This window comes from Brienomyrus brachyistius, chromosome 12, assembly GCF_023856365.1.
Source record: "Brienomyrus brachyistius isolate T26 chromosome 12, BBRACH_0.4, whole genome shotgun sequence".
Classification (NCBI taxonomy): domain Eukaryota; kingdom Metazoa; phylum Chordata; class Actinopteri; order Osteoglossiformes; family Mormyridae; genus Brienomyrus; species Brienomyrus brachyistius.
This window is the reverse complement of record NC_064544.1, coordinates 19,463,193-19,487,548: the sequence shown is the minus strand read 5'-3', so window position 1 is coordinate 19,487,548 and position 24,356 is coordinate 19,463,193. Positions and strand designations below refer to the sequence as shown.

General features: G+C 42.5%; 1 protein-coding gene and 1 long non-coding RNA gene across 5 annotated transcripts in view; one reads left to right on the top strand and one right to left on the bottom strand.

Annotated features, from left to right (window-relative positions):
* The window catches only part of LOC125704992 (uncharacterized), a 99,068-nt gene that overhangs the window by 40,091 nt on the left and 34,621 nt on the right, over positions 1-24,356 (top strand). Inside the window, exons 1-7 of one of the 4 annotated variants that reach the window (XM_048971249.1) lie at positions 11,852-12,197; positions 14,939-15,283; positions 17,051-17,404; positions 18,061-18,162; positions 18,720-18,812; positions 19,593-19,685; positions 22,676-22,747. In XM_048971249.1, the coding sequence (XP_048827206.1) occupies positions 12,137-12,197; positions 14,939-15,283; positions 17,051-17,404; positions 18,061-18,162; positions 18,720-18,812; positions 19,593-19,685; positions 22,676-22,747 (1,120 nt within the window). In that variant the 5' untranslated portion in view covers positions 11,852-12,136. Of the gene's footprint in view, positions 1-421; positions 491-788; positions 858-1,109; positions 1,179-2,235; positions 3,209-11,851; positions 12,198-14,938; positions 15,284-17,050; positions 17,405-18,060; positions 18,163-18,719; positions 18,813-19,592; positions 19,686-22,675; positions 22,748-24,356 lie in introns of those variants that run through there. The other 3 variants (XM_048971250.1, XM_048971253.1, XM_048971252.1) reach the window with 3 other exon arrangements.
* The window catches only part of LOC125705042 (uncharacterized), a 57,370-nt gene continuing 34,054 nt past the window's right edge, over positions 1,041-24,356 (bottom strand). The window contains exon 2 of the long non-coding RNA XR_007381335.1: positions 1,041-1,146. This is a non-coding gene — a long non-coding RNA (uncharacterized LOC125705042). The remainder of the gene's footprint in view (positions 1,147-24,356) is intronic.

The following is a 24,356-nucleotide window of genomic DNA, read 5'->3' as shown; positions in this document are numbered from 1 at the left end:
TTTGTTTACAAGGAATTGGTGAACTCTGTTAACTTTTTACAGCCATGTACCCTCAGAGATTTTCAACCTATACCTACATACACACTTTAGCTGTACACAGTGACGTGCAGAGAAATTTTAATGGATAATGTCAAAAATTGGCACTTAGAACATTAAAGGGGGGCAGTTTCAGTCATTTGATGAAAAAGGGGCAGATGCTCAGTCCGGCTAAACCAGCTGATTATTTAGTCATTGACATATACACAGTCCTAAAGTGACTTTTTGAAACAACAAATCCGCCTCTGGTTGAAGACTGCTGGCTGGTCATTTTCATGTTTGGTTACATTAAAACTAGTCGTGTAAACTGAACACTTTATGGTCACTGTTGGATGTTAAATTTCAAACTTACTGGGTCCATTAATCAACTGAATCTCTTTTGCAGGGATCATGTGTCAATCAGGAGACGAATGCCTCATCACTCTCTGATCCTGATAGGCCAAATGCAGAGCAGGTGAATATGCACTAGAGGGCAGTATTAGAGAAAAATGTTGGAGAGAAAGAAAGGACATTTATATATGATGTTTGTTCATGATCAAAATACTGTTTGACTTTTGAACCAGAGGACTGTAAATTATTCCAGGATATTGTGAAAGAAATTATCTAAACCCTCTCATGGTGACTATAGTCCTTACATCCTTCTGTAAACCAAAAAGTAAGTTACTACTTCACAGTGACTGCTGCTTGTTTAATGGAATCGGAAAATAGGATTTATATGATTTATCAGTTGACAGTATTACGTACATTTGTAGAGATCACATGACAGTCACGAGATAGATGACTGTTCAGCTGTTGATTCCAATGGATTGAATACAGAGCAGGTAAATAATGAAATATTATCTTTCTGTTTCTTAAGACAAGGCTGTCATGGTCACTACATTAGACAGTATGGAATGTATTGATTTAGTGATGCAGTTGCTGGGATGTTACCATTCCTTTAATTTTTAGTTACTTTAAAATTAGCAACTGAAGGGTAAATATCACTTCATGGCCTCTACACTATATTTTGACAATAACTATCAGTATGAATTGTCAATTCATGAAATGTATGAACTGACACTCACTTTTTACAGAGATCACATGACAATCAGGAGATGGAGGCATAATCACCTGCTGATCACAATGAACCAAACCCAGAGGAGGTAAATATGCATATCAGGCATTTATACATGTTTAACTAGAAGAATCTTTGCTGATTTTATACAACTATACAGCAGTTTGGCATGTTTGTGGCTGGGTTTAGGTAAGTATAAGGTCATTTATAAGTGAGGTTTGTGCTTGATTTCTATGCCAGACGACTACAAATTGCATCCCTGTATGTATGATACTGGCCTTTGCTAACTTATACATTTTGATGTGTGCCAAGCATTATTGTTATGATAGAGCTTTGCCTTATGCTATTTCCTGGTTATAGGGAGAGGAACATTGAAATCCTAATTACAGTTTTCTGTTTGAAGGTGCTATGGTCTGTTGAATAACCAGGCCAGTGAGATAATCAGTCACCAGATTATCAGTGATCTGTTACAGTTTATTGTGTTTTACATGAGAGACTTGGCTGGGTAGCAGATGAACATTTGTTTTGAAGAGGCCCACTTGCGTGAATGAGGCGGCCTGCAGCCCCTCATGACACTGAATCCGCTTGTCAGCTTGTCCAGGGAAAGTCTGTCTACAGAGAGACATACTGGAAGGACCAATAGCTCAATTTAAACCCAGTTACCTGTGGATAAAGTCACATGAGAAGAACAACATGGGGTCCTTCATGTCATCCTTTGTTTCCCAAACTCTCTGTTTCCAACATGTTGTTGTGTCTGTGTCAGGAATGGATATTCGCTTCTCATAGAAGCTTGACAGCTTGATTGTACCATGTATATCAAAACAACATGAAATATATTATTTGCGGTTTTAGCAACAGACGCTGAAACTAAAATAGTTCAAAATCTTGCACATATGAGTAGTTTTCTGTAGAATATGAAAAGTCATACAGCTTCAGGAAAACCCTCCAGAAACAGTCTTTTGTAAACATTTGTATATCATCATCTCACATTTGTTGTATTCCTTATAATATTAAAATGTACGTTATAATTATCTGTAATTATTCTGAATAAATCCTCACTGTTGGTCTATGGCTATATTACACTCATATTAGCACTTGATGATTCCTGTAATTACTCTTTTCTTCTCTTTGAATATTGATGGCAGGTCTTCACTCAGAAAGTGGAGCAAGCAATCAAGGAGGAGGCATGACTTCTTGGGTCCTGCATCATGTTTTTGGGTCTTATGAACTTCATATGGTTTCATGTAAGGTTTTCATTGAGATATACTGTATCTATGGAGATTCAGGGTGTTCGTTATTAGATTAAGTTTAAAAGCTTCAGGACATTTGCTGCTGCTAGAATGAATATAGTGTGAATCCTGTTTTTAAAGCCTCCGTGAGTGTTTCCTCTGTAATTGGTGTGATGCTACCCCACCGGACCAGTCACCAAGCTGAACAGCAGCCAAGGGTGAAGCTGTACCACTCACCAAGCTGAACAGCAGCCAAGGGTGAAGCTGTACCACTCACCAAGCTGAACAGCAGCCAAGGGTGAAGCTGTACCACTCACCAAGCTGAACAGGAGCCAAGGGTGAAGCTGTACCGCTCACCATGTTGAAAGCCAGTCAGGATGGGGGGGCAGTAACATATGATATAACAAACTTGTTGGGAGGCTGCTGATCAGCACCACCCAGCACCGATATAACCATGGTTTCCTCACCGCTGACCAGTACAAGTGTTTATGGGATATGATTGGAGATTGATAATGACCCCAGTCTGAGGGGGGGACAGTCTTTTAACATAATATGTTGACAATTTTGACAAAATAAATAAATAAATAAATATTTTAATAAGTGTGGGCTACAATTGGTCTATAAATGTGCCTCTGTAACTGGGACTGAGACTGGCTGGTATGAAAAGCCATGGAAAGACAAGAAACACGCATGCAGGTGCACATGTGTTTTTGTAGGTGGAAAATGGAGAATGACCAACATACAGGGTTGCTGCCTCCTACCACTGGAGGGTGACCACCCTGAATGGATCAGCACCTCATCACAGGCCCCCTTGTGGTATACTGTGGTACAGTATACTGTTTCCTAATGTTCCACAATAAACTTGCCCCTTCTTGGGTCCCTCTGTGCACCTACTGTCTCCAGTGTCTCCTTGCCTGGTGACATTAGACTGGCATCGAGTGAAGAGAGTCACTGCATGGATTCTCAGGCTGAGGGACACACTCCCACATCTAAGCATTAGAAGGAAAGAGTTCCTGTCAGAAGTCAGTATGGCTGAGAGCAGGTTGGGGAAGCAGACTTTTCTACAGCTGCATGGCCATATGGAATCCTAGGGTCCAGTTTCCCAAAAGCATTGCAGTGCTAAGACCATTGTAAGATGGATGAGACACTATCCATTTGAATTCTTATCTACACTGTTAATTCTTATCTACAGGATATTCTTATCATGTTAGACAAACCAGCCACTATGTATGACAACATTAACTGGGCACCGACAGTGAACACGGGACACGCAGAATGTTGGCATCAGATATTGGGAGGAAAGCAAAAGCAAATGGGTGCTTAGGCAGTCCCTTTTGTAAAATGAAAGCTAAACATGCAGGGATGCTGACACAGTGGTGATCCCACTGACAAATCAAACAGGCACTTTAATAAGTAAAAATGTCCTGCCCTGAAGTTGTTGCTGTAAGTGGTACAGTTTAGTTTTGTGTTGCACTGTGCATTGATTTAATTTTATGTTTTCATACTCTAGCACCTGATGCCAGGAAAACATTCCTTCCTGTCCAACACTTCCCATGTGTGCTGAACCCAGAGCAAGTCCAGCTGAGTGACAAAATGGTAATCAGAATGGTATGGTACTGGATCAAAGTATGACATTCTGTTTGTGTCAAAATATCAGTCATGTGATATTCTTCCCTGGCTTGCAATTAGCTGCTTAAATGTCTTTGCTATTTCAGGGTCTGATGATGTCATCTCCACTCCAGATGATCCTGAAACAAGGATTGGATGCCAGACTGATCTGACTCTATGATTTGTTAGTCATTTAATCATACATGGTACTTTACCTCGGGAAATTCTAAATGAAAAGGAGGGAGATGCAATGGTAGAAGTATACTGTACAAGAAAACAAAAATCTATCGTGCCTTAACAAACGTATCGTGGTCTACTGTTCCATTTGAGTGAGAATTTTCTGGAATTTTAAAAATAAGGGGCAGGATGTGGCTACGTGGGCTAAGCCTGTGTGCCTGTAATCAGACGGTCACAGGTTCAAACACAGCCTCAGCCTCTGGGTCCTTGAGTAAGGCCCTTAACCCCCAGCTCCCAAGGCACTGCTACAGGTGGCTAACCTTTGCAAAAACAACTTGCTCTATGAAAAAAAAGAGCAAGTTGAGGGAGGCATAAAAACAATTTCCCTATGGGGATCAATAAAGTATCGATGATTATTATTAAGCAGGAATTACTGACAAAACAAATAATGACTTTCATTTTTGGTTTAAAGCACAATCACTTTATTCACATGCATCATAGAAACAGTGACATGCTTGTGCCACAGTTACAGGGGAGGGGGCAGCTGCATGGGGGGACAACAAGGCAAAAAAGTGCAATATGGGGGGAGGAACAATAAATATGCAGTAAATGTATTCAGGGCTTATAAGTTTATGAAGCTTAAGCAAAATGCAAAGACCATTGATAAAAGAGTAAATATATATGAAACAGTACACAAGTGTTTGAACTTCTCCATCTTTCTTGGCAAGGAACCAGGTACTTGTGGGAGAAACATAGGCTTTCTGGGAGCGGTTGACCTAGTGAGTAATTATAACACAACAACTAATAAATCAATCTGCAGCTTACCTATAAAACACATTCACTTATATGCAGGGTTATTGCAGTTAAACAAAGACTAAAACTAACGCTCTAGAAGTGAAAAAATTATTTCATGAAAACAGTTTTTTTGAACAGTTTTCAAAAAAATAAGAACTAAATAAAACCTAAAACTATGCAACATAAACCAAAACTAAATTGAAATACAGGTAAAATGAGCTTCATTTTCACCCCCTCGATTTCCACTGTGGTTGTGGGGTAGGACATGCAATTTCAGTGAGCTTCAGGATCCGTGATCAAATTGTATTTGGGATTAGTGACAAAAAGGTGAGAGAGAGGTTACTACTGTGAAGCTGACCTTACCTTAGCTGGAGCTATAAAGATATGCCAAGCTAGTGAAATAGCACTACAGCATGCAAAAACGATCAGTGAGCGTTGTTCTATGATACAATAAGAACTGCGATGGGCTGGTCCCCCATCTTGGGTTGTTCCCTGCCTCGTGCCCATTGCTTCCGGGATAGGCTCCGGACCCCCCGCGACCCAGTAGCATAAGCAGTTTGGAAAATGGATGGATGGACACAGAAAGAATTCAACATTCTGACACTTGGGCGAAGAAAGCCACTGTTCTGAAGGAAGTAAGTCTCAGATCATACACAGTCAGAAGAGAGGATGGTCAAATCCTGAGTAGAACTCGAAGGAGCTTGCTTACAACACAAGAGACATTGCATCAACGAACAGAACAGGAAAAGTCAGACAAAGGTCCAGACAGTACGGCATCAGCTAAGCAACCACCTGCATTGGACAGTGTCACCTACCAGTGCTGAGAAGATCCACACGAACTGTGAAACCATCCGAAAGGCTGAACCTTTGAGGGCAGTGAAATAAGCTTACTTGTATAATTACTCATATTATGCCTCATATAAGGTTCTAAAGTGTTTCCTACTGCAGCCAACTAATATAGCTTCAATGTTATTCTCTTAACATGCTAAGATGGTTGTTACAAGATACGGTTCATTATTACAGGATGTGTCAGAGTTGTGAGGAACGTGAGTTTATACCTATTTGATTTATGTAAGCTATTTAAAATACTTATGTCATACAAGATGATATTTTCAGAGGAAAACAGAACATGTTTATGTTCATGATTATCTGCAAAATTGGTACTGTAACAATTTCAGTTGGCTAGATTGTTTTTATGTGGTAGTTTGCATCTCAAGAAAATGGGATGTAATGATATGTGCAGCTGCTACTCCCAACCACTAGATGGCCTTTGTGTGTGTTTTAGTTACATGTTAAGTGCTACAGCTATAAGGAGATAATAAAAGAAAGAAGGCCGTGCTGCACGGTTTGCTTTAGATTGGTGTACAATAAATTATTTTGTAATGTTCACCAAGTTTGGTTGGCTTTATTGAGTAGTAACCACATGGATATTTTAATTTATTTAATTTTGAGTATTATGGCATTCAACAGAAACGTTTTAGGCGGTTTGGTTACCTTGAAATGTGCAAATAGCTTTTGATTTCTTCTGCTTTTAATGTTCAGCAGGTTCTGTATACGGAAGTGACTTATATGCTTATTTAAATAAGTTGCAGAAAAGTGAGATCCAATTACTAGCGATCAGTCGAGACGCATGTTAATACCAGGTGTGAACAACAATAAACAATAACCAATATACATGACATAACACGCAGCACATTTACAATGACACAAGCGATTACTGGGAACTATTTACAACTGGCATCAGTCCAACATGCCGCGGTGCCTGGCGGTAGCTCTGCGCTACAATACTTTTTTAGTGAACCTATCTTCATTTGAGTCACTGGCGGTAAATGGACATTGAGCAATTATTAATAAATACATATAACACACCCTCTCCTGGAGCCGACACCTTACCGTGGTAGATTTGCGTGGGTTTGCGTGTTCCAATGATCCCAGGAACTAAGTTGCTCCTGGTAGGGTCACCCAAGGCAAACAGGTCCTGCGTGAGGAACCAGACGGAGTGCACCTCATTAGACCACTTATGAAGAGAATCATAATGGATCTACGATTTCCCTTACCTGGACGTGAGTCACCGGGCCCCCCCCCTGGAGCCAAGCCTAGGGGTGGGGCTCGATGGCGAGCGCTTGGTGGCCAGGCCTGCACCTATGGGGCCTGGTCGGGCACAGCCCGAAGATGGCATGTGAGTCCCCCCTCCAATGGGTTCACCACCTGTCGGAGGGGCCAAAGGGGTCAGGTGCAGTGTGAGTTGGGCAGTGGCCGAAGGCGGGTACCTTGGCGGTCTGATCCTCGGCTCTAGAAGCTAGCTCTAGGTACATTGAATGTCATCTCTCTGGTTAGGAAGGAGCCTGAACTAGTGTGCGAGGTTGTGAGGCTCCGACTAGATATAGTCGGTCTCACCTTGAAGCATGGCTTGGGCTCTGGATCCAGTGGTGGGTTGGATCCGCTGGTGGGGGAAGGAGACGGTCAGGCCTGGCAGGCCCAAGAGTATAGTGAGGGTGTGCTTGGAACATCTGGCGGAATCCCCTGTCAGAAGGAGCTTCAACTCCTACCCCCGGCAGAACTTCGCCCAGGTCCCAGGAGAGGCGGGGGACATTGAGTCCAAATGGGCCATGTTCTGTGCCTCCATTGTAGAGGCGGCTGACCAGAGCTATGGCCGTAAGGTGGTCGGTGCCTGTCACAATGGCAATCCCTGAACCCACTGGTGGACACCGCCGCTAAGGGATGCCGTCAATCTGAAGAAGGAGTCCTATTGGGCCTTTTTGGCCTGTGGGACTCCAGAGGCAGCTGATGAGTACTGGCGGGCCAAGCGAAATGAGGCTTCGGTGGTTGCTGAGGCAAAAACTCTGGTGTGGGAGGAGTTTGGCGAGGCCATGGAGAATGACTTCCGGATGGCTTCTAAGAGATTCTGGTCCACCATCGGTGGCTCAGGGTGGGAAAGCAGTGTAGTATCAACACTGTTTATGATGGGGGTGGGGCGCTGCTGAACTCAACTTGGGACATTTTGGGTCGGTGGAAGGAATACCTCGAAGACCTCCTCAATCCCACTGACACACCTTCCAACGAGGAAGCAGAGTCTGAGGACTTGGGGGTGGACTTACCTATCTCTAGGGCAATGGTCGCTGGGGTAGTTAAAAAGCTCCTCGGTGGCTAGACCCCGGGGGTGGAAGAGATCTGCCCGAAGTTCCTCAAGGCTCTGGATGCTGCGGGGTTGTCCTGGTTGGCTGCAGTATCGCATGGACATCGGGGGCAGTGCCTCTGGACTGACAGACCGGGGTGGTGGTCCCCCTCTTTAAGAAGGGGGACCGGAGGGTGTGTTCCAACTATAGGGGGATCACACTCCTCAGCCTCCCTGGTAAGGTCTATTCGGGGGTTCTGGAGAGGAGGGTCCATCAGATTGTCGAAACTCAGATTCAGGAGGAGCAGTATGGTTTTTGCCCTGGCTGTGGAACAGTGGACCAGCTCTATACTCTCAGCAGGATCTTGGAGGGTGCATGGGAGTTTGCCCAACCAATCTACATGTGTTTTGTGGACTTGGAGTAGGCATTCTATCATGTCCCTTGGGTCCTGTGGGAAGTGCTCCAGGAATATAGGGTACCGGGCCTCCTTATAAGGGCTGTTTGGTCTCTGTATGACCGGTGTCAGAGCTTGGTCCACATTGTCGGCAGTAAGTCAGATTCGTTTCCGGTGAGGGTTAGACTCTGCCAGGGCTACCCCTTTTCACCAATTCTGTTCATAACTTTTATGGGCAGAATTTCTAGGTGCAGCCAGGGCACTGAGGGTGTCCGGTTTGGTGACCTCAGGATTAGGTCTCTGCTTTTTGCAGATGATGTGATTCTGTTGGCTTCATCGGACCATGACCTTCGGCTATCACTGAAACAGTTCGCAGCCGAGTGTGAAGTGGCTGGGATGAGAATCAGCAACTCTAAATCCGAGACCATGATCCTCAGCCGGAAAAGGGTAGAATGCTCTCTCCGGGTCGGGGAGGGGGTCCTCCCCCAAGTGGAGGAATTTAACTATCTCAGGGTCTTGTTCACAAGTGAGGGAAGGATGGAACGGGAGGTTGACAGGTGCATCAGTACAGCATCAGCAGTGATGCAGGCGCTGCATTGGGCTGTTATGGTGAAGAAGGAGCTGACCCAAAACGCAAAGCTCTCGATTTACCAGTCAATCGGCGTTCCTACCCTCACCTATGGACATGAGCTGTGGGTAGTGACCGAAAGAATGAGATTGCGAATGCAAGCAGCCGAAATCAGTTTTCTCCGCAGGGTGACTGTGAATTGTCGGAAGTATTAAAGTTTTTAAAATTAGGTTAAATCGGCAAAAAAGTAAACCATGTCATCTTTCTTTGTTTTACCTGGATCGGTGCCGATCTCACCTCATCGATATTCACATTCTAAATAGCCACACTTCCACGTATTCAAATCGCATTTGCATGGTAATTTAATGAACAACACAAGAGTGAAACGCGATCAAGACACATCCCCATCAGTGCCATTTTTTTTTTTGGGGGGGGGGTGTGGCCCATATGTGACATAATAGTGAACAGCTAATACAGCACCCAGAAAGCAGTGCTTGGGGGCAGTACCTTGATCAGGATACCTCAATGTTGGTCAGGGATTCAAACCTGCAATGTTTCAGTTACGTGTGCTTCCCTATCCATCAAGCCACCACTGCAGGGCAGGTACACCATTCATTCATCTTCATGTAGCCAAGGCTTTGGTGATCAGATATCTGGGATCAAAACAAACTGCCACCATTGCTTACTATGTACTTTCATAATGTTTTTCTAAGTGTTCCAAACTGCATTTTGCAATGTCTATACTTTGATGTCAAATTACAAACTTCACATAAATCTGACATATTTACAAAGTACACTAAGATTAAGATGAGTTTAATGCCAAAACAAATGTATAAGAAATAATTTAGTTGCCATGAACTAAGTTTATGATATTGAATGAAATGTGTGACCATGCCCCAGTCAGTGAAAGTGTGTCCCCTACCCCTGGCCCCAGAGGGTTAATGATTAAAGCACATTTCACTGGACGTGTCTTTATACAGTATAGTTTAGGTTTACACTTATTAGTCCATCAATTCTATCTTTTTGTAATTTAAGTGAACACAATACAGTTATTATTGAACAAATTAGTTTAAATACACAAACTCGTGGCCATAGGTGGAAATTAGCGGGAGAACATTTCAAGCAGGATTTAAGGAAGCACTTCTTTACACAGCGTGTAGTCAGAGTATGGAATAGCCTTCCTGATAATGTAGTGCAAGCTGAATCCTTGGGTTCCTTTAAATCAGAGTTACATAAGATTTTAACGACTCTGAGCTATTAGTTTAGTTCTCCCCAAGCGAGCTTGATGGGCCGAATGGCCTCCTCTCGTTTGTATAGTTCTTATGTTCTTATGTTCTTAAATTTTGTGAGATAGCGCAAAAGTATTGCGATGGAATGCAAAAGTTTTGCAAGCAAACGCAAAACTATTTTAAAAATCCCACATTGACCTCTTAGGGACTCCGTAAAAGCAGTAGGCCTATAAATGCTGCTTATACTGTACATAGCATTGTACAATGCATAATTGCTTATTTTTGCCATATGACATTCTTGCAACAGTATGCAATTCTGTTCTACGCATGCGCTCTAACAGAGTATTCTGTATTTTGTGTGCTGTAATGTCAGAACAGTTGGACATGTCCATCAACATGCATCAGGGAAATGTTCCCACATTAGCGAGTTGATTTCAATCATGATGTCACCCACTACTTTGTAGTTAAATGTTTCCTCTGTTGTTCTCTTTCATTTATCTTTCTACAAACATGTTCAGTTTAGTTTATGCAAACAAAAACCTCACATATCTCTTTGATATTTATGCATATTTTAAAAAGGTAAGTGAAATTATTTAAATCACTGGTTATACTGTCTTGTGAAAAAGTTAGAAGACCCCATTAAATATTTTAAAATAAATGGCTTAGAAGGAAGAAATGGAGAGTTCTGGAATAGCCAAGTGAAAGCCCAGATCTTAATCTTATTACGACGCTGTGGGATGATTTGAAACGGGTCGTGCATGGGGGGGACATACCAGCTATTAGGGCACAGGGTGCCCTAAATTTTTCCTCAGTAGGAATCGGCGTCTTAGTTAATTTATTTTGTTAAATAAGTGAATTTGTTTCTTATTTTTGCATTTATGTGATGCAATAACATTACCATTATCCACAAATATAAATTGAAACAAGATGTAATATTGATATTTCTTAATAAAGTATTAAATATTTAATGGGTGTCCTAATTTTTTCACATGACTGTAGATGTTTGCTGGGGAAAAAAAAGTCCTTGTAGGACTTGGGGTGTACAATTACTACATGTCTGCTTTAGCAGGGGGAACCAAATATCCTGGATTTCTGGAAATAATGCTTCGTCTTCACAGTCCAAAAACATGCTGAGGCTAATTAGAGTTGTAGGTGTGCATGTGTGAGTGAATGGTGTGTGAGTGTGCCCTGCGATGGGCTGGCTCCCCATCCTGGGTTTTTCCCTGCCTCGTGCCCATTGCTTCCGGGATAGGCTCCGGACCCCTCGCGGTTTGTAAAATGGATGGATGTTTCACCCTCACATTTGAGCGAAGAAGCATGTGAGATGACTGAAAGTCATCCAGATACACAATTACATGTGTAAAAACTAGTGTCATCAGTATCGAAGACCTAAGTTGCTGCATTTCTGTTTTAACAGGGGGAACCATATATTCTTGACAAATTCGAACTTCGCTTTCTATTCGCTTATAGCACTTACTAACAATAGACACAGGCACATTTCCCTAAACTAAGATTTTGGTGGAACTAAACATTAGTTCACCAAACTAATGGGTGTAATATGACCATGATAACATTCCGAAAGCCTTTGATGATTTTGCTGGCTCTTCACTCTTTGGAAGTGAAGTTATTGACGTTATCCGTTTTCGTTTTGCACTTTGCAGACGGTCCCTAAGCTTTCCTCTGCCAGCGGACTGCTCATAGTGAGCAATGTTATCCCTATTTCTTTAAGTACATATTGTTTCGACGAAAATCCGGTTGTAGCTCATTGTCTACCTTACCGCCGTTGAATAGATCCGTATATTGTGTGTGTTGTAAGAACGTTTTGTTTAAGATTTTTTGAGCCGCGAAGTTCGAATCTGTCAATGTCTTTCCAACTTTACCGAACTTTATGGAAGTGGGTCTTTGCGTAACGGTAATCTAATATTAGGATATGCAGATCAAAAATCTTAGCGTCATTTTGATATTCTTCAAGTTCGTCATTAACTCTGACGGTATGTACATTTTCATGGTAACTCGTATATTAATGTTTAATAAGTATGACTAGTTGGTTTTGTTGTGTGTGTAGAGTAACGGAGGCCTATTTCGCCATGTTTTTAATACCATGGTATAACATATTTTGTGACATAAAGTTTTATTTGCACTATCTATTTTGATAGTCACATAGTCTTTACGATACAAGACGCCGTCCAAGTTAAACTTTTTATTTAGTTTTCTTCTAAATTAATTATTAACAACCATGCTGCTTAGCAGCCATGGCGAATTTGTCCGAAGTTCTAATACTGGGAGTTAGTTTCATGCTACGCCTGTTATACTGTTACCGTAAAATGTGTGATTGAATTAGAGCAATTATTAAGTTTATTATTTACATCTGTGCCTATTTCGTTAATATGTTAACCTCATATTCCATATTCAGTTTTCGGCTTTAATAACTTTTTAATCAGAAGTCGGGCAGGACGTTTCTAATGACACATTTGTGATTCCCATTACAGAGAGAACGATGCACAACGATTATTTTTGATGTTCGAGCCATTTCATAATTCATCCGAAATTACCCGAAAGTCCAAGGGGTATGAATTGTTCCCTAGAGTCTGCTTATCAGTGCACATTTTACTAGATGCGACTTTCTTGATTAGTTTTAGAGCCGCTTAGTTTATTGCGCCATTGCATTTAATATGGATAAAATGTAATAATTATTAAATGAAAGGGGTCTGCAATGTCCCTCAGGGTCCACTGATCAAAACACACTTGAAAGGACATGCATGTCTCATTTGGTTTTAAAGCTATTAAACCATTCATGCATCAATCCATTCATCCAACCAACCATCCATTTTCCAAACCGCTTATCCTACTGGGTCGCGGGGGGACCGGAGCCTATCCCGGATGTATCAATCCAATGGCATATAATATGGATATAATGTAATGATTAATAACAATTACAGGCAAAAATAACCTGAAAATCCAGGGAGTGTCCATTGTTTCTAAGAGTCTATTGTTCGATGCACACTTTACTAGACCCGTGTGCCTATCTTGTTTGGTTTTAGATCTATTAACACCTTATTGTATTGCCCTAGGGTGGCATGGTGGCACAGCTGCTTCATGGCAAGAAGGTCATGGGTTCGGTCCTGGGTCCTTTCTGTGTGGAGTTTGCATGTCGTCCGCATGGGTTTCTGCTGGGGGCTCTGGTTTCCTCCCATGGTCCGAAAGCATGCATGGCATGTTGATTGGCGATTCTTATTTGGCCCTGTAGTTGTGTGAGTGTGGCTGTGTGATTATGTGTGCCCTGCGGTGTGTTGGCGCCCGCCAAGGGTTGCTTCCTGCCTGCGCCGGGATAGGCTCTGGCCCGCCTTTGACCCCGGTTGGAATTAAATGGTTACGGTGATGGATGGATGTATGGATGGATGTATTGCCCTATTGCGCATTAAATGGATATAATATAATTATCAATAATTAGTACAGAGAAAAATTACCTGAAAATCCAAGGGGTGTGCATTCTTTCCTTGAGTTCACTGATCCAAGCACACTTCATTAGATATGCCTGTCTCGTCTTTTTTTTAAAATTAACCCATTAATGTGTTGTCCCCTTAGACATTTTACGGATGCATACAAACATTGAAAAATTAAATAAAATTCACTTGTAAAGCAAAGGGGTGTGCAACAGTTACCATGTACCCAAAATGTTGAACTAGTAACTCATTACAGCTGAAACGACTTCTTGTCTTAGCTATTAGAGATCTTGCATAAACTACGAAATTGCTTGAACAGCATAAATAATCAGTGTGCGTCACAATTCTGTCATTAAAAATGTTCCACTATACTTCTGTTAAAAGTTATTAAAGCAGGAAAACTGAGCCTCATATTCGATATTAACTTAACCGCGATCTATTTTGAATCATTTCTGCTATAAGTTGTTATCACTGTTGAACTGCAATGTGGGGGCTTTTTGCTCAACCTAACCTTGTTTGTCTAATTTCTAATTAATTTTTAAAGTTTGTAGCCTAACCTGCATATGCATTGTGTAACCTAAACAAATATTGGCTAGGTAACACATTACAGTCGAATTTATAATGCTAGCCAGCAGATTTTGTGTTGTTAGTGTCACGATCACTGCTGAACAGAGCGGTGATCGTGCGGGTCGGCAGGCAGGAACAGGCAGACAAGCCGAAATCAGGGCAAAACTAGGGGTTTAATAAAGGGGTTGGGAACAGGGAACATCCAACTGGGGAACAGATCAAATCCACAACAGATCCACACAATGACGGACAGGGGAAACAGGTCAGACCAGGACTTAAATACAACACGATTAAGCAAAGCAATCAGACAAAGCGGGAGACAATCAGGGAAGCACACGTGGGTAATCAGGGGGCGTGGTACACACGAGGAACGTACGAGCCGGGCATGACAGTTAGCTGCCCCCTGGCGAAAATCCTCAGCATCTGGTGGTGACAATATTTTCATTTTTCCTCGGTAGGGGTGAATATAGCATGTGGAGCACAATATATGTGGTGCACAGGTGCTGTATGAGCGGGGGGGGAAGGAGAGAGTTAGGATGATTCCATGGGCCCCTGAGTGACACGTGGCCTAAAGATGTGGAAAATAACTGGTTTGGTCTGGAATACGGGGCCCAGTATGATGTGGAGCCAAAAATCTCTAGCAACACCCCTGTTGTGTATTAACTAGTGCCAAGTATAGTCACATACTGCTAAATATTTTATATCTCTTATCCCTGTGGCAGGTTTCCTGCTACACGGCTCTGCTGGTCCTCTAACAGCCCGGCTGGGAGGAGCTGTACTGCTGCCCTGCTTTGTGGACAGACCCCTGCCTTTGGAGGAGCTGGAGGTGGACTGGAGAAGGACTGATTCAGACACCATCGTGCACCTATTCCAGGATGGTCAGACCAGACCTGAATCACAGGGGGACGCCTACAGGGGCAGAGCCCACTTCTTCTCTCAGGAAATCCCCAAAGGCAACTTCTCTCTGCTGCTTGAGGGTGTGAGGACTGCAGATGCAGGAGTGTACAAGTGTGTGGTTTATACAGAGCAGGAGAACCATGAAGCACGGGTGGAAATACAGGAAGTAGGTAAGTGAGCCTTTCTGGTTTATGGCTTAAGACACATGGACCCAGGAATGTAGGTTTCTTATTAACATCGGGGAAGGCGAGTTTATCAGGGTGATGTCACTGTGTGACTTTTTTATTTGTAAAGTATGGCTGCTTCCATCACAATATATCAAGCGATATTTATCTTTCTATGTTTATTTATATTCATCTTCACCTACATGGCAAGTGCGGTAATGTCCCGCTTTATATATGCTGAATTTTCGAGAATTATTAAAATCATGCACAAATCACGAGATTCCACCACAAATATCAGGCCATGTACTATGGAAAGATGACCTCAGCTCAGGGTCCACTGTGATGCTCCTGTTACTCTCCTGCACCCTGTCTTCTATCATAAACATATCGTAACTGAAAGAATCAGTAGTACAACCACAAACCATATAAAATAGCGACTAGGAGATCTTCTCCTAGAGACCCATAGAAGTAAATATATAAGGGATTTCCATCAAATCTCTTAGCAATAAAAGGGACTTTCTTACAGCCCTGTTTATGAACAGGTCTGGTCCCCTTTTTACAAACTTCATAAGCATTATGGCCTTACAGCAGACACAGTATGATGAGAAATGCAAGGTTGCCAACTTTGGTCAGCTGGCTGGAGTTTTCAGGTTGAGACAAGTCTGCACACACATACACATGCATTTACTTGTATATAACAGTTTTATTACCTTGTAAATTGTCTATAGAGTTTGCAAACTGCCCTAACGCTTTTATTGTATCTAATTTTAGGTTTACAGTGGAATAATACATTTTCCGTAAGATTTCTCAAGTGAGAGTCTTGCGTGAGTCTGAAAGCGTGAGAGTCATGGGACATGCATGAGATTTGGCAACCCTAGAATTGTTAATGCTATTATAGTAACACTACGAGGCTGAAGTTGACTCCTTATTCGCATCTCCGGTCTATCTTGACTACTGTGCAGCCGAATGCAATCCGGGCTCATCGATCAAACACAGCTGATGCAGGGTATCCCCCTGATGACCCCAATGAAGCGACAATCCCATCCCCATTCAAGACATCAAGAAAGTGCAGGATATTGGGATTGTAACATCGAGTCCTATGAGCTCGACTGACTTATTTTCTGATAAAGCACACACATACTATTACTGAAACTGCCCAGATATGTACTTTATCGTGCTCAGTGAAGTTCTGAAGGTATGCCTCGCTAAATGAGTCCCCCTACAGGCGCAATCACATTATTGCATGCAGCTGCGCAGCATTTAATGTGGACCGGAAAATCTGTATAAGGAGATGCGAATAAGGAGCCAAGGAACCTAAGCCTCATCTTTGCTTGCAGGTCAAGAAGTCTCTGGCAGCTGTATGGAGGTTGTTTTGTGACAATATGCTATGACACATGATGGAACTCTATTGTTATGCAACAATTGTCGCTCATTGCCACTCAGATTGTAGAGGAGGTAGATCCAAGCAACTACAGGTGGGACCAATGAATTAGATGTCTTGGACCCATCTCCTCTACAATCTGATTGGTTATCTCTCTGAACCAGTATCTTTTCATTCTACCCTCAGAACATTTTTGTGTAAGAAAACTCCTCCAATCTTAGTTTGGTGCCGGATTCGGCTCCTGAGTCACATATGCGAAGCGTCAAAATTTTAAACGTGATGCATGTTGAAATGAAAACAATCACAAACATATATGTTTCCCTTTTAAATAGGAGGGGAAAACACACAGATCAGGTTGCCAGATTGTATGAATCTTCCTGTTCTTGTTTCAGAGCGGCTGGTGGTGACGGGTGCAGATGAGCCTGTCTATGCACATGCTGGAGAGGATGTGACTCTCAGCTGCTCTGTGGACACCCATGTTAATGTGACAGAGCTTCAGGTGGAATGGAGAAAGACAGACGATGACGGTGACATCATGGTGCTTCTGTATGCTGATGGAGAGAACAGACCAGAGTCACAGGATGGGAGATACTCTGGAAGAGCTGAATTCCTCACTGAGGAAATTCCCAAAGGAAACTTCTCAATGAAACTGAGGAGAGTCAGGATGGAAGACAAAGGAGAGTTCAGGTGTGAAGTCCAATCAGATACTGATTCTGCCAGTACAACTGCCAGGATAGCAGCACTGGGTGAGTCACTAGAAGGGCTGGATTTTGCATGTCTCTCAGCATAGTTCTGTGTGATTAAATCACATTTTCATTCTGGTAAGTCTCAGTGGTTCTGTTGCAGAATGACCTTTATGCAAATGCCATGAGGTTTAATCTGCTCAGTGTAACAGTAGAATTGGTGAAATTTAGTTCAGGTTTAAAGTCACAAAATGCATTAAATGAATGAATGAATATTTGTTTCAGGCTTCGGTTTTAGTGCAGTTTTCAGCTCTGTCATAACAGATATTATATTAGAGTGATGCAGTGTAATGTGTAATTATGGTTTTATTATTAATATTCATTTATATTTATTGTGACTGGGGAAAAATGCAGTAATAACATAGTAACAAGTAATAAAACAACGTATGACTGAGTAATAAAGCTAAAAAGCCCTTTGCCACATGCTGTGTAAATATATCCAAATAATATATGGGAATATGAAAGATCTTGTATATTAAATCTGTTTGTTTTCAGGCTGGAGAACAGATAGGACTTACACACTTATAGACAAAGATTTAACCATAAATTTCTGCACCACTTTGTGAGACTAAATGATGTGGACGTGTCGATTATGCTGCAGCAAGACAAACAGCCTATTTTAGAAAATGACTAATGGAATGTAATTCTGAATATTTTAGGTTATTCATCCCTGCATTGGCTGATTCTGGGGCTGTGCATCGCTGTCACACCTGTAGTCCTACTTACTGGTGCTTTATCTGTCAGGCATTTAAGAAGGGAAGGTAAGTGTAGTATCTGCTCTGTCATTTATAGTAATTATGATGACATCAGTGGATCGATGTTTGCGGCCACTTATCCTGTAGAGGGCATCTCAGCAGACATGGGGCATCAGGCAGGACTGTATCTACACAGGGTGCCTGTCCATTGCAGGGCTTAACTGTGATGTAATTAACATACTTTGATCCTGTTTGGGGCCATACTTTTAGTACGTATGCACATTTTACCGATTTTTTTTTGGACCCCTCCCCCCCCCGTATGCACACGTACACTGGGTTATTTTTAGATCGTTTATGAGATATTGTTTGAACAGAGTCCGATTACTATAAAACCCTGCAAACTAAGACAATGAACCAAAGCTGATGTCCTCATTGAAATTATACTAAAATAATGTAGGATCTGCATCTGGTGAGACTGACAGCCTGTACTGCGTGTCTGTAGGTGTGAATGCAGCAGAATGACCATCTGATGATGGCTGTAGATCATTAAACTTTGCACGAACCATCATCTAATGTTAAACAACATGCATGTGGTTAAATCTGTTTCTACTTTCTGTCTACAGATAAAAGCAAACAGGCTCTGAGTCACTGGTCACATGTCACAGTCCCACCAATCATGGTTTCCGCAGCCTTCATCCTGTGGGGTGTAACTGAAGGTGAGCCCATTAAATATGGTTTAAAGAAGCTTTGCAAAGAGACAGATTTTATTGTTTTTGTTGTGCAGGCAGTAAGAAATAAACAGCAGCAGCATAAACAGCAACCTGCTGGGGATTAATTATGTAAATTAGTGACTCTGTAATTTGAGGCTGATACTGAGTATTTGTAATCTGTACTGTGATGATTCACTTTTAAGGTTATAGTCATAGTTATTTATAATTTGATATGTATTTCCCAAAAGATTATGTGGTACCACTTTACAATAAGGCTCCCTTTTGCCACTTATAAATGGTAATAACTAATTAATTAAAACAGAACTGTGGTATAACTTGTTCATAATTGTCTATTAATGATTTGCAAAGTCTTTCAACCTAATTAATAACCTGCTTATAAACAGATTATGAATGGTTTATAAGGTTAGTCTTATTATAAAGTGGAACCGATTATTTTATTGACATGGTGAGTTTGTGTACGATCATGCATGTTTAATTTTGTATACTCAAAATAAGCATCTGCTTTTCTGAATTGCTTGCAACATTAAACACTCTGTGTTGAAATGAAGATATATTTTACAACAGCAGAGGCAGCGCCCCCTGGTGACTAACTATAGAATTTTGTAGAAGTGACAGGTAACCTGAAATCCAATATAACTTAGAAGAAATAAAGTGGCCTCATCTCCCCCCCCCCCTCCAGAGGGTTAACCCCCAACTGCTCCCAGTATGTTCTGACCCTGCTTCACACTGCTAAATAAATAAAACTTAATATTAACGATTTCCCAGGTTCCACAGAAGAGGCTGTTACTTGTACTGTCATCAGTCTGCTGTACATCCCATTGCTGTTTAATATGGCTCCATATCGGAAATCATTCACAGGTATGTTTACATATTTCCATGTTTCCTATCCTATTTTCTACACTTAATGTTAAAGGTGGTTGTCACTGTTTGGGAAAAAAACTGTAAAATAAAGGCAGGTGTTTATAATTAGTTTGGCCAAGACAGCGATCACTGTCAGCACTGTGTCAGAGCAGTTTGGAGAGGAGCAGCTGAGAGCTTCCAAAGGACCATATGTAAAGAACCAAAGAGCAGTGAAGATCCATAGTATCAGGCAGGAGATGAAGACCCTCAGGTTCCAATACAAACAGGCAAAAGAAGAGGAGAGGAGTGCAGTAGCTTGGCTCAGCTGATGTACATCCTACACAAGAAGATCAGGGTCCTCCAGCGGGCAGAGTGACATCGGAGACGACGTCGTGAAACAGCCTGAAAGCACTGCATTCATCACCAAGCCCTACCGGTTCATGAAGGATCTGTTAGGGCAGAAGCATAGCAGCAAGCTGGCCTGTTCACAGGAGGAGATGGACCAGCATCTGAAGTAGATGTATAGCGACCCAGCAAGAGATCAGGACCTGGGAGAGTGCAGCACACTGATGCAGCCGACCGAGGCAGCTGTGCAGTTTGACATGTCAGACCTGCAGCTGAAAGAGGATCCTGAGGTAGTCAGGAGAGCAAACTCATCTCCAGGCCTGAGTGGCTCCCATACAAAGTGTACAACAAGTGCCCTAAACTCTTCCTCTGCCTGGTGAAGCTCCTCTGAGTCATTTGGAACAGGACCAATATTCCAGACCAGTGGAGCCTTGCTGAAGGGTTTTGGAGGAGGGAAAACTCAAGCCTAATAGACCAGTTCCACCTCATCTCCATCTCATTGCGGATTCCTGCAGCAGTGTGAGGCTGAGAGCCTCCTCAGGAGCTCTTATATCAGGCTGGAATAAGGCTGAGATCAGGACCATCACAGGCTGCATTATCTCTGTGATCCTGCTCTCTGCTTCCATGAACATGCTCACAAAATCTGCTGAACCAGAGTACAGAGTGTCTAAAACAGAAACTGCCCAACAGCAGCCTCCCATCAGAGGACTTATGGATGACATAACAGTCACCACAGAGTCAGTCCCAGGACGTCACTGGATCCTGCAGGGGCCTGAAAAGCTGATGGGGTGGGAGTGGATGGAGTTCAAGCCTCCAAATCTAGGTCCATGGTGCTGAGGCAAAGGAAGGTGGATGACAAATTTCAGTTCAGTATCGCAGGTACTGACATCCCAACCATCACAGGGAAGCCTGTCAGGAGGCAAAGTGTCCTGAAGGACACAACAGGCATCAAGTTGACCTGCACTGAGTTGGATTGCTGGCTGAGGTCAGTGGACTGGTCTGGCCTACTGGGGTAATTTAAAGCATGACTGTACCAGCATGTCATTCCTCCAAGAGTCCTGTGGCCACTCCTGGTTACCAAGTGAGAATCACAACAGTAGTAACCTTGGAGAGGAAAGTCAGCAGCTGCCTCCAGAGATAAGTAAGCCTCCCAAGGAGCCTGAGCAGCATGGCTCTCTGTGGTCATCAAAACAAACTCACTCCTGGGCGGAGAAGTTCAAGGTCACAGAGACAGGGAAATGTTGCAATATAGAGGGTCAAGCGATCTGAAGGTGGCCAGAGCTGGCATAATGGTGAGGACTGGCAGGAAGTGGAGGACGGTGAAAAGCTGAGCAAGCCGTTTTGCAAGCTGAGTCAAAGCTGCATCACAAGACAATGGTATAAACATTGATTCAAGGTCGAGCTGGACTAGGATCCTTCTCCAAATCCCACTTTAATCACCCAAAGGAAGGAGGAAAACTTTCTGCTCCAGCAGGAAGTGAGAGCAACAGTGGAAGAGGAGAGATAATGCTGGATGGTGGGAATGAGGTAGCTTAGTTAAGATGGGAATCCCTGCAGTAAAGAGGTAGGTGACCTGGGTTGAGCTGTGGAAAGCTGAGTCATACAGCATCAAATTCCTCATCCGAGCCGTATATGATGCTACCCAGCCCATCCAATCTACAGGTGGGGCAAGGTAGAGACACCAGCCTGTCCTCTGTGCTCCAAGCTAGGAACTCTGCAGCACATCCTAACTTGCTGCCCAATGGTACTGAGTGAGGGGTGGTGCTGTTGGAGGTATGACCAGCTCCTGAAGGCCATTGTGAAGGCATCAGCTCAGGAGCGGAATGGCCTAAACATTCCCACCCCTACAGGCTGGCCGTCACCTTCAATAGAGCAGGGGAGCAACTGAGATTTGCTGCAAGAACCTCAGCTGGTATTCGAGACCAAGGTGGATGGAGAGCAGAGTTGAGGTTGGCTGTATGGGCTTTGTAGCCCGATCTTTAACCAAGGTCTTCAGTTGGTCAGACATTTAAGGTGAGAGGAAGAGAAAAGCCACAACACCACCGATGCGGCAGAGAAAGCCTCAAGATGGCTGTGACTCGAGAGAGGAGTCCTGGGTGAAGAGTAGCCATTTAGCCACTGGGATATAAGCTGGGGTCTGATCAGCCCCAGCCAGATCACCTGGAGGAGGATGTATGATGTTGAATGACCTGAAACACCTGGTGATTCCTGAAGCATCACTAGATGTACTTGAACAACAACAGAAGAATTTAGGAATTAATATTTGTCCATTTGTCCAAATTTCTGTAGCTTTTGAAATATGCACTAAAACATTTAAATTCAATCCATTAGTACATTTTTCGATATGATTGCTGCTTCTCCTGCATCCCAGTTAAGGTTGGCATTTGAGTTCTAACAGTGCACTTTTTTCTTCTTTTACTGCAATGTGGGTCACATAAGCCATACATCTTACTATTAATAAGGATGTCTTATGCTAATATGTGTGAAATGATCATCTAACAGCTCATAATCAGGTATGATGAATTTTAATTGAATTTGTCCTTATGGAATGAATGGTCATTAATGGTCTGAGATTGCTAAATATTTCTCCTATAATTATGGGTAGTTGGTGTGACACGTGATGAGCTGAATGAATCTAAAATGTAAATGTTTTCATTTTGCAGCTACATGGCGATTAATAATACGCATCATTCTAAGAGCTGCATTTCCCATCATTATGGTCGGTGTCCTAACAGGTGAGTTTAAGTGTAATTAATGGTTATTAAACATTAAAGTAAAGCAGGATGAAGCGGCAGCTCCTGGTAAAATATTAAACACACTGTGGTGCATCTTTGAAGATGCCAAACATACTTCAGTGTTTATGCACAAACTACTCGTTTTTCATCTCATTACTGTACAGACTTTAGGTGATTTTTGTTCCTCTCAGCACCTCAGATTTTAAACTATCTGTAAATTAATTCCCACCTGAATCCCCAGCTTCTGATAACAAATTTTTATTTTATAAAAATAAACAAGTTACATTTATACAGTATAGCGCCTTTCACAATCTCAAGGTAGCTTTACACAAGAGAGAGAGAGAGAAAGAGATCAGTAATCAGTAAAGGAGGAAGAAACAGAAAAGAAATGTCTTATTCAGATTTGAATGGTGAAAAGTCTGGTGCGTTGATCAACGAGGAAATTATTATTAGAGGATCTGAGAGAGCGAGAGGGTGAGCAGGGAGTCAAGAGCTCACTGAGGTGGTAAGGAGCGAGGTTATACAGAGCTTTGGGAGTGAGAAGCAATATTTTCAATTTGATCCAAGACGGAACCAGTAACCAGTGTAGCTGAGAGAGGATGGCTGTGATCTGAGTGGAGCGTTTGGTGTGAGTGAGAACTCAAGCTGCTGGGTTCTGAATATACTGCAGCTTTTGTATAGATTTTGCAAGGATGCCAATGAAAAGGTAGCTGCAGTCATCAATACGGGACTTAATAAAAGCATGAAGCAGAGTTTGGGCATCAGTACTGGACAGAAATGGGCTCAGACAAGTGATGTTATGGAGGGGAAAGAATGCAGTTTTGGAGAGGAAGTTTATATGAAGTTAAGTGAGAAGTCCAATAGTACAGCAAGATTTGATAACAGTAGCAGGTTTTACAAAGACACCGTCAATACTAACAGAAAAATCAGAGGATTTAGATACTGATAACCATGGCCAACGTGTTTGCTTTGCTACTTGACTTGACTTGACTGAGGATTACGGGCTGACCAATTAGGCTTCAGTTTTGCCTGGCACTGCTCAGCTGCATTGGACCATGCTGGTACAGGAGGTCTGAGGAGTTTAACAGTCCTAAGGAGTGTCTGTGGCCTAGACTTAGGACCACTTATGATGGAGGAGTAGAAGTTTGAGTGAGCAGTATTTAGGGCGTCCCTGTACTTGTGGATGTGCTCAGTGTATAAAAGCATGTGCACAGTGAGACCAGATTTCTTATAAAGGTGTTCAGGACGCCGGCCAGTGGCCTTTATTATTCTGAGCTCAGGGGGGAACCAAGGACAAGAGCAAGTGGCTGGGATCAGCCTGGTCTTTAGAAGGGCTGGATCATTAAGCAGTACAGAGATAGTATCATTATAGAAGGAAACCATAGTATCAGGAGAAGGGAGTTTATGTAAGTCAGACGGGGAGGAGGATAGAAGAGAACCAGCAAAGAGATTAGAACTAATGGATCTAGTACTGTGGTATGTGAGAGATTTTCTTAGGAGGAGGAGTATTAATGTGAAAACTGCATCCAATAAGCTTATGATCAGAAATACCAGAGACAGAAACATCATTCAAACCACTAGAATAGAATAGAATAGAATAGAATAGAAT